A 10,828-nucleotide genomic window follows, 5' to 3' on the forward strand; every position below is an offset into this window, starting at 1 on the left:
ACACCACTGAGGATGTTCACAGTACATGATGCCAATGTAAGGTTACACTGGGAGATTTTAATGAGACACCAATTCCTACGGAGGACATTTTTGGATTTGTGAATTTCTTTGATTTCCCAGAGGTGGGATTCTGGTTTATTCTGTGCTTTGTACCTCTCTGGTAAGAGGAAAGACATTTCATTTTGTGACTGACAAATCTCTCAGTATCCTCAGTATCCATTTCACTCACCTACCTATGGCTTTAGAAGACATTTGCAGCTTCAAGGCCCTACCTGTGCCTCACAAGCTGAATCCTGCTTCGTTTTTGGAAGGCACAACCTCAGCTTTTGACATGATGACTGACCAATACAACCTCGGATGGAAGACGCGGACATCATCTGAGAGGCATGGTGGGGTCCCGCTGCACTTTTTCATACCATCTCTGCCAAACTCTGCCCCTTTCCAGAGCAAACTCTCGACCCCCGTCTCCCCACGCACCAGCTCACTGACAGTCCGCAGGCCTTTCCCTCTGTCTCACGGCACCACGACCCTGGGCTTCATCTTCCAAGGTGGGGTCATCGCCGCTGCGGACACGCGGGCCAGCGCCGGGGGCCTTGTCGCCTGTCCAGCTGTCTCTAAAATCACTCCCATCCACTCCCACTTGGTGGTGACCTCCTCTGGCAGCGGTGCAGACTGCGTGCTGTGGGAACGCATTTTGGCAAGAGAGATCCGGCTCTACCAGTTACGGCACGGGCGCTGCCTGTCTGTAAGTGGCAGCGCCAAGCTCCTCTCCTTCATGCTGCACCCCTTTAAAGGGACGGATGTGTGTGTGGCCCTCACACTGTGTGGCTGGGATACCGAAGCGGGGCAGCATGTAGACTGGGCAGCGGGGTCAACGGGGTCAAATGATGATAGCTTCTCAGCTGCCGTCGGTAACCAAGATGACATTCCGATCCATTCTACCTCCTCTAACTGTGGCCCAAAGGTGATATACGTGTGCAGCGATGGCACCCGATTGCAGGGAGACGTCTTCTCCGTGGGCTCAGGTTCTCCGTATGCCTACGGGGTCCTGGACAGAGACTTGAGGTGGAGCCTGAGTAAGGAGGAGGCTGTCTCTCTGGCCAGAGAGGCTGTGTTCAGAGCCACTCACAGGGACGCCTACTCAGGAAATAACGTGGACCTCTTCCACATCACGGCCCGTGGATGGAGGCGCAGAGAGAGGGAGAACCTGAAAGAGGAATATTACAGAGACATGGAGAAGAGAGTGAAGATGGTGGAGGAAAGGAAGAGAGGGACAAATTAATTTGCCGGCTACCCCAGATCTCCTTCTTTCACCTTCATTGTAAATTTAGATCTGTCAAAAGCTTGGGTTTCATTTGAATGTATGTGTGTGTGTGTGTGTGTGTGTGTGTGTGTGTGTGTGTGTGTGTGTGTGTGTGTGTGTGTGTGTGTGTGTGTGTGTGTGTGTGTGTGTGTGTGTGTGTGTGTGTGTGGTGTGTGTGTGTGGGGTGTGTGTGTGTGTGTGTGTGTGTGTGTGTGTGTGTGTGTGTGTGTGTGTGTGTGTGTGTGTGTGTGTGTGTGGTGTGTGTGTGTGTGTGTGTGTGTGTGGGAGGGGGGGGGGGGGGGTTAGAGAATTGGTTGTAGTGAATGTTAAACCCACTGATCCAGTTTACCCACCGTATTATTTGCAGAACAGAGTTTATCCACCAACAAATATAAAATAAATCTGTATGGCTTTCATTCATCAGAATATGATGTACCATTATTGTTATGAGGTGAAGGTCTTTTGAAGGGTGGGCAAAACACCCAGTTGGGCGGTAATGCACAAAAAACGGTTTGCCAACCGCCATTAAACTCAAAGAAGAAGAAAAAGAAGAAACACCCAGTTGCTTATTTCTCTTGCGAGATCTGGCAACATTGCCCTCCATGGCCACAGAGGCGCTGTCAGAGAATTTACATTGTGATACTCTTTGGCGCTGTTATGGATTTTCCTGTCCATAAACGGCGGAAGTTGCTTGCTCTGCTCATGATCAGACAGTTTCCAAGATGGCGCTCGCTAGTGTGTTGAACAGTGATTCTGCGGATTTTTCATTTGATATTAATAAACGCATTGGTTTTGGCTGTGGACTCGGACAGAGCGACTTGGGATATGGGGCTACGCCGGGAGACGGTCTATGTTTTTCCGTTGACGCGTCCGTGAACCTGGCGGACGAGGAGGGCCTGGAGAGGAAAATAGAGTTTCTGCATGGAACCACCACCTTAGCATTCAAAGTAAGTAAGCTAACGGTAGCTAATTGGCGTTACAAAAACCCTCTAATGGATTAACACTTGTCGTCGTAGCCTTAATTGTCGCAGGGGACATTCGATACATCACGTTTTTCATGCTTTAAAAATGCGTTTCAGTGCATTACGCTACTCCATTCCTTAGGTTACTAGCTAGGTAAGCTAACATTAGCATTCCCAACACAACAAACTGCTTTCTCACCGTGAGTGTTTGTTTAGCCATTTGTCAGGGCTTTGTTTTGATATTTTGGATACAGAAGCAACCCAATTAGCCTACAGTGTCTACAAACTAGTTCTGGGATGTTCCACTTTGCCTTGGCAATAATGTCAGTAGTTGGCTAATGGCTAACATAAATGTCAGACAGTATTGTATTTGTGTCACGTGGAAACAGTAATAGCAATGCTGCATTCTGTCTCTATGAACCTGAAAGAAATGTAAAACGCCTTAATTGGTGACTCCTCCTATTGTACCTTCCTCTCCTCTCTCTCAGTTCGACCATGGTGTCATTGTTGCGGTGGACTCTAGGGCCACAGCAGGTGCCTACATCGCCTCCCAGACCGTGAAGAAAGTGATTGAGATCAACCCCTACCTGCTGGGTACCATGGCCGGAGGAGCTGCAGACTGTAGCTTCTGGGAGCGCCTGCTGGCCCGCCAGTGTCGCATCTACGAGCTTCGCAACAAGGAGAGGATCTCTGTGGCGGCAGCCTCGAAGCTGCTGGCCAACATGGTGTACCAGTACAAGGGCATGGGCCTCAGCATGGGAACCATGGTGTGTGGCTGGGACAAGAGAGGTCCAGGTAAATAAACGGCTCTACGACATATGACATGCACACCTGACCTGGGTCAATTAGCATTTATATCTACCTTTTATAGTTTGTTTTAGCCAAACTGGGTGATAGATATCGCTATATATTACAATAGAATCTGTGGCAGAGAGTTTAGATGAGCATATGGGGGGAATGGATGAAATAAAAATGTCATTCGGTTTTCTTAGTTGGTAAAGCATTGTGGAATTTGTTGCATCAGGCATTCTGCAAACAGCTGTACCAGGGGGGCACAGTGGTAGCGATGTCTCCTCACAGCAAGAAGGAACTGGGTTCGATTCCTGCCTGGGGCGCTCAGGGTGTGTCCCCATTCACATGTCCTCAGTGCCTTCGGCCCAGATGGGGTCGTCAAAAAGGGCCTTTCTCTGTGGAGTTTGCATGTTCTCCCTGTGCTCCCCTGGGGGTTTCTCCAGATACGAACCCCCCGCTAAAAACGTGCAAAAAAATAAAAACCATTCAGTCTCAGTGCTAGAAAAATACATCCATTGTGACTGAAGATGGTTTGCTCGTGCTGGTTTGAATTTAGTAAATTTAATTCCACATTTAATTGTCAAGAATAGCTTGGGTTAGGGATCTGTATGAAACTTCTGAGAAGTAATTCCAACTTCATGGAACCTGCAAGTTTGCACTGCAGCAGTCATCAGTGTTTCAAATTTGATTAGGTTTTCAGTTATGCAACTGTATTTGAAAGTTAATTTAGTGTGCTTTTCTGTGATCAACCACTTTGCAAAACTGCAAATGCACACAAACATACCCATCACATATTAATTACCGTAAATTCCGGACTATAAGACGCACCGGTCTATAAGCCGCGGGACCAAAATTGACTATTTTTTTCTTCTATAAGCCGCACCGGTCTATAAGCCGCGGGTGTTTTGATGTTTAATTACCATATGAAAGGGTTCGTGCACAGAGAGGAATGTCGGGAAAGAGATGGCTGTTTGGGGAAGCTCCCATTTATTAACATTTCAACAAAACAAAACAAAAGTCAGGTCACTAATCCCCAGACAAAATCACACAACAATAGGCTATATGTGCAGCAAACCTGTAACCAGAGAAGTCAAGTCACTAATCCTCGTCTTCCTCTTCTTCCTGCGTACTGAAACCACCAAAGTCCTCATCTTCAGTGTCGGAAACGAACAGGTTCAGGGTGGCTTCGTCAACCACTCTCCTCTCTCCTTCATTGTCACTCAAAACCAACGAACTCCTCTTCGTCACTGTCGGCATCGAACAGCCTCTGAAGCCTCTGACGGCCCTCAGCGCCAGCTGTGGCGGCGTCATCCTCTTCATCCCGCAGCAGTCCAGCGTTTTGGAACCCGTTGGTGATTGTGGATGTTTTCACACTCCTATAATATTCCGTGCTGAGACAGTTCCTCCTGCTGCACCGTCCAACGCCTCACCATTGACTCATCGATGCCCAGGTTACGCGCGGCTGCTCTGTTTCCCTCTTTTAATGCGAGATTGACTGCTTTCAACTTGAAAGCTGCGTCGTGTGAATTTCTGCGTACCTTCCCCATGGTAAGTGAGAGTGTTGCTTCTACTGCTCGTTCTCATGCTGTCGAGAACGAGCAAAGCTTTTTTTTGGTGAAAGAATCCTCCAGGGCGCTTCTTGTTAACAGTCCGAGTGAGTGGCAGGTCGAACGTCAAAGGCACTTCATCCATATTTATGATCTGCTCCGGTTCGATGGAATATTCCTTGATCTTCCTTTGTGTGAATTCGCCGAAGTTTGTGATTTTCTCCTGGTAGTCGGGGGAGGGAGTTGATGGCCGAGTGGCCGTTTGCTTACCGTAATTACCATATGTAAGTGGTCACGCACAGAGGGGATTGTCGGGAAAGAGATGGCTGTTTGAGGAAGCTCCCATTTACCGTATTACCGTAACATTTCAACAAAACAACATAACACAACACCACCGTTGTTTATTTTTACAGTGCACACAGTGTCCGCGGTGTGGTGAAAAGAGGGCAAGAGAGGAAATTAAAACAGAAGTGGATTTATAGTTAGAAAGAGTGCTAAAAAAGAGAGATTTTATTTGTATTTTTTTTTTTTTTTCTGAAAAAATCCATAGATAAGACGCACCGTTATATAAGCCGCAGGGGCCAAAAAACGGGAAGCCGCGGCTTATAGTCCGGAATTTACGGTACATAGTCTTGGGATTTGCTTTCCCTTCTGGTTTTTGGGTGGATTATATTAGGGCATACTAATTTTGATTTACTGCTCATCTGTGGAATAAAATAGAAAATAAGTTAATTTGTTGTTTAGGACAGATCACATGCTGGGATCAGTTTTCCTCGTTCTCCCATATTTTGCTGACCAGCTCTGATGCAGGTGTACACCCCCAGCAAATTCTCACATTTGAAGCCACTGATTTGTTTGTCAGACTCAGCACCTAATGTGTCTTGCTGTAAAACAGACTATCCCTATAATTCTACACATTTCCAAAAAAAAAAAAAAAATCTTTATTTCCGAACTATAAAATATATCCATATGCTCATGATGACATATACATTTTTATACACAGAAGACAGAACTGCCATGTAACAACCATCCCCACCTCACCCCCACCCCCCCTCGCCATTTAGGAATGTATCAAAATTCTATTGCATGGTACATGTACTGGTGCAGTCAGTAGAAACAGAATTGTAGTTACCATTGTCTCTCACTAGATGGTACTGCAACCACTCTCACTGCCCTCCCCTCTTTGTACTCGGGAGCCTCTGGGCTGTGGCTTTTGGATGGCATGCAGCGAGAGGCCGTACATCACAGGAGGTGTGCTTAAAGAGGGCGCCACAGTGACACAGTAATGGGAAATCGATGAGGCTGGGACTGCAGGCCAGCGAGAGAGCGGCGCGATGATGGACGTAGGGGTCTCAGCCGTGGACAATTGGGTCGCATGCATAATGCCCATACGCCCGCCAAGATCGATGCTGGCTTTGTTCGGAAAGCAAGAGAGGTCTGTGAGAACAATGATGGCCCCCGGTGTGCCAACAAACCTAAATGACACATGTTAAATCCTGGGCAATCAATTGGGCAAATAATGATCCCTGTATAAGTTCAATAGGAGCAGAGGACCCACTTGGCCTTACAATGCCTGTGATTGAACGGAGAGGTAAATGTCATGTAAATGAAATCAATCGCGATTAAGGGGGAAGCTCATTAGCCAGCTACAATCGTGTCAAGAGCACTTATTCCGCTGATGAAGTGTCTTAAGCTGCATGCAGAATAAATCTAATAAAAAGTAGGTTGAGGAGCTTGACAAATATGACTGTAAATAACGATGTTAAACATTATGACGCTGGCAATCAGGATGCAGTTAGTGCCTGGCAGCTTGTTGGTGGCTTGGCTGTGGGAGGAGGGAAGGCGACTTACTGCCTGTGCTCAGCGCCCTCTACTGCATGGACATGAAAAGGTCTGTACAAGGTGTCAGGTGATTAAAGTGGGGGGAAACCGACTCGTAAAAAAGACTTACCGCCGTCACCGCGTGGGATATTACTGCGGTCAAATCTTTTCACTGATCCGCGACCGCATCGGAGAAGACCCATGGGGATAAACATGAGTAGTCAGGGGTTTACAGCTGCTCCCTTGTGAGTGACTGAGCATGCATTCACAGCCCAGGCACGCAGCATCTTGATGTAATGGGTCTCTCTTTATTTATTTTTACCTCCCTCCCCCCATCAACCGCTGCTCTCCCGTGTGTTTTCTAGCCACCCAGCTAGCCACCAGCCAGGCAGCTAGCCAGCTAGCCCCCCGTCCAACACACCATGCCCCTCTAAACCTACCTCTAAAAGCTGTCAATCCAGCCAGCTGCATAGGCTCCTTAACCAGCTGTCATTTGATTGATGGAGTGGAAGGAGCCTCTCTACCATCCAGGCAGCGTGCCTCCGCCTCTGCTTTAATATGAAGCCTCATGAATTTCAAGCCCCTTCTTGTTTGTCGAACACTCAACCGCTTTGCGACGCAAAAGACCGCCGAGCGATATCACACCGGGCTCCACAAAGGCCCCAGGTGTGTTTGGAGTGGATGTGGGAAGTGTTTTTTTGGGTGTTTTTTTGGGTGCTGCTATGCTTCTATACTTGGACCTCCTAAAGAGTCCTCATCCACCTCCGTCATCGATGCTACTCATCACTTGAGCCTGCCATTAGAGCTCTCTCTCCCCGCCTATTATGTTTTTAACGAGTCCCTTACATTTTTCAAGAGGCACAGGCAGGCAAAATGGCAAATTACCCCCTTGCATTTGGCAAGCACTGGGTGATTATCATGGCGAGCTAACGACAGGCTGAGGAAGCAGCAATTTGCCAGTTGAAAGCGATGGTGAACTCTTTTTTTTTTCTTTCCAAAAGCAAGTGGCTCTCCATCCCTAATAGACTGTCACTAGTTTAGCTGTGGAACGGTGTAGCGACGCTCTGCAATCTGAGGGCATTTTCAAGTGTTTTAATGTGGATGATGAGCGATAGCAGTGGATATATTAGGCGGTTTCCTATGCATGTCGCTGTGCCTTTTTGCCTGTCTTTGTGTGAGTCATTCATTTTCACAGGTTTTGCTTTGTGACGCGCTTTTTGCAGGCTGCCTTTTCACCATCTGCAGGTCTGCTGTGGGCGAGCTGGCAGGCTGGCTGCTGCTAGTCACCCGTTCCCCATGTCACTCAGTGATCAGGCCTAGCGAGTGTGTCATGGCGTGGAACAAAATGTCTCTCGCACGTGTCCGCAACGCGTGCTGCGGAGCAAACTGTCCCTCAGGTCCAGCAGACCATCGTGTGTGTGTGTGTGGGATGGGATGGGCTGAGCACATGTTTGCATGTGTCATTCAAACCTGTGTACGTGTGGAGATGTGGGAAAAATCCCGGGGGGGTGGGTGTGTACTTGTGTGGAAAGATAGGAACACGTCGTGTGCTTATTCAACAACCCGACCGCAGGATGTGAGCGTGTTGTTGTTTTCCCTCGTGAGGTGTGAGGTGCGGTCACCTGCTCGGGTTGCGGGTCGATAGTTAATTTTTGGTCTGGTCGCAGGGATCAATAAGGCCCTGGAGTGGGGGCGGGGCCCCGCGGCAGACGGCGATTGCGCCGCGGCGCCCCGCGCCGTGTCAGCAGGTTCGGCGGGCGGCCGGCTTCGTTTTACATCGGAGAGAGGATGCAGCTGTTCATATCTGCCGGCCGTGTTTCAGTTGGGAGAGGATGCAGCTGTTGGTGTTGTCTCTCTGGAGGACGCAGCCCGTGCGTGCGTGTGTGTGATGTGTGCGTGGTGGTGTTAAATGTACAGCGTCTCCGTTTCCCTGTCACGGCTCAACACCTGAGTCAGGAGAACAGAGGAAGCGTGCGCATCGAACGCCACTCGCTGCACACCGTTTCCTCCCACCTTCCCCGTGTCCCCACCCCCCCACACGCCTTTGAAAATCACCCCATATTGACTAACCTCGGGTCACCAGACTCTCTCGCAAAGGAGAAGAGCCTGGGATCCATTACTGGCTTCCTGTCTAAGACCCGCCCCAGATCCGGTCGGATGTGTGTTACAGTGTCCCTCATAGAAAGGTGGCTTTATATGGTGTTAGTTAATTGTATTTTTGTGTATTAGCTATATAGCACATTTATTTACTAAGACGCCCTGTTTTCAGAGCAGAATTGTTTTTTTGGAGCACAGAAAAGTTCCCCATCCACCGGATCTACAATGCCCGCCCCAGACTAGTATTGACCGATTTGCCTTCCGTTTCATCTCTTCCCCCGCAGGACTGTACTACGTCGACTCGGAGGGGAACCGGGTGTGCGGCGACCTGTTTGCCGTGGGCTCGGGCTCCATGTACGCGTACGGCGTGATCGACAGCGGCCTGCGGCACGACCTGAGCGTGGAGGAGGCGTGCGAGCTGGGCCGTCGCGCCATCTACCATGCCACCTACCGCGACGCCTACAGCGGCGGGCAGGTCAACCTCTACCACGTCCACAGCGAGGGCTGGACCAGGGTCTCCCAGGAGGACGTGCTCATGCTCCACCAGCAGTACAAGGAACAGGCGTAGTCATGAGAAGCCAGAGCACAGCGGGAGGGAAGGGGGACCGAGGAATTCAGCCTGTGATGTTTTGAGATGTTCTGAAATGTAAGCAGGGCTGGAGACATGAAAAGAGAGCACTCATCTGCCAGATTGATTTCCACTACATAGCCGCCGTGACCCATTTTGACTTGTTGCTAGCTTAAAGCTAAATGTTGTACTTCATCGTTTGTTGTTGTTGAACAAACCCAGTAAGCTACAGTTACCCCACACAGAGTATGATTTGAGGGGGTGCAGTGTCTCTCACAGGGGGGGGGGCGAGGGAGTGAGTCAAACATGCTTTAATACAGTGTGGGAGTAGTGTAGTGCCTGTCCTACATTTCCTTTGGATCATACCCTGGAAAAAGAACATCTTCTTGCTCAATAAAACCTATGTTTTTTTTTTCAAGGCGAATGTGTTTGTCATTTTGTACGGGTTCTCTGCTTTTTACCTTTAGGTTATAGGATGCCAATGTATAGTCTTTCTCAGCGTGCATGTTTTATGTAAAAACAGAGTCCCATCTCCTATAACCATACTTTGATGTAGTTATTTTGCAACTGTTTTTGTTTACATTTCACTCATCTGTTCCTCCAGCTGTTGAGATTCGGAGGTACAGCCGCAGCCTCTTCTGTCTCCTCTATATGTTCAGTGTTTATTAGTGGGGAGTAGCGCTGTCTAAATAGCACTATTTAATTGCATAGCAGCAGCATCCGTAATTGTGCCTCCTGACTTGTAACAGTGTGTTTTCTTCCCCTCATTGATAATGTTCCCTTCCTCCACTCAAGTTGCACCAAATACCTGTTTTAATTGGAAGGGGAAATTTATATTTTAATTCCTCCTCGACACACTGAGCTTCTCCACGCGCTGTGTGCCACCCTGCCATGGTGTTTTACAATGTAACGACCCGCACTGGCAGTGTGTGCCCCTCCAGCGCTTTTTATGGTTGGGAATAAACACTAATAAAGGCGATGGGCAGACATTGAAACCCTTGACACCTTGAAGCCGTGGTTAAAAACTAGTTTCACAGGTGACTAGTTGGCAGATGGGATAGAAATGGGATTCCGATAAATGGGAATGAGCTGCTTTCGCCTGTGATGGCGCTCTTGCTAAATGAAGTGATGGGAATTGTGCCATCATTGGACATGCAATCAAAATGACAGTGGCGCGTTAGTGGAGGTGGGATGAAATGGAACAAATGTTGGAAAAATACTCGAAATGATAACGTTCAGGTCCATTCTTCTAAAGCAGGCTTCAGATGGTAAAGGATTGATTTTTGCATAGGAGTGAATGTATGCAAATGAGATCCTTAAAATAGGGGATAAAGGCTAGGTCCTTCAGTGCCATTAAACATAGAACAGGGCTGCATTGTCTAAAGCACAGGGTAGAAGGGACACCGGTACAAATAGGCAGCTCTTACAGGCTACAATTTTAGACCATAATTGCTTGATAATGTTTGCGCTATTTGAGCAAAAGAGTTCCAGAACATGTCTAGGTGCAGTTAGATTGGATGGGTGAACTTTAATATCCTAGTTTGTTATCCAGTGTGATATACCACAAATTAATCCAGCTGCCAAAACATATGGAAATTTGCAATGCAGCTGAAAACTAGATGGGTGTTTGGAGAGCGCAGACCTCCGCCAAGGCAAATTGTTTGTTCGTGAGTCGGATCAGGATCCGCTCCAAAATGGTATGGTTTCTTCCCTGGCCCATTAAAACCGGGCCAGTAGT

At 48.2% G+C, this 10,828-nt stretch overlaps 2 protein-coding genes across 2 annotated transcripts; both read left to right on the plus strand.

Annotated features, from left to right (window-relative positions):
• Positions 1-235: 235 nt before the first annotated feature.
• psmb11a (proteasome 20S subunit beta 11a) lies at positions 236-1,282 on the plus strand (the record flags this gene model as incomplete). The annotated part of the gene is made up of 1 exon (XM_083659038.1): positions 236-1,282. The coding sequence occupies one exon, from the start codon at positions 236-238 to the stop codon at positions 1,280-1,282; it is 1,047 nt and encodes a 348-aa protein (XP_083515164.1).
• Positions 1,283-2,025: 743 nt separating this feature from the next.
• On the plus strand, positions 2,026-9,508 carry psmb5 (proteasome 20S subunit beta 5; the record flags this gene model as incomplete). Its single annotated transcript, XM_083659525.1, has 3 exons — positions 2,026-2,250; positions 2,754-3,060; positions 8,807-9,508. The coding sequence occupies 3 exons, from the start codon at positions 2,026-2,028 to the stop codon at positions 9,088-9,090; spliced, it is 816 nt and encodes a 271-aa protein (XP_083515651.1). The 3' UTR covers positions 9,091-9,508.
• Between the last annotated feature and the right edge of the window lie 1,320 nt (positions 9,509-10,828).

Source organism: Poromitra crassiceps (genome assembly GCF_964638095.1).
Source record: "Poromitra crassiceps genome assembly, chromosome: 23".
In the NCBI taxonomy this organism is placed as follows: Eukaryota; Metazoa; Chordata; class Actinopteri; order Beryciformes; family Melamphaidae; genus Poromitra; species Poromitra crassiceps.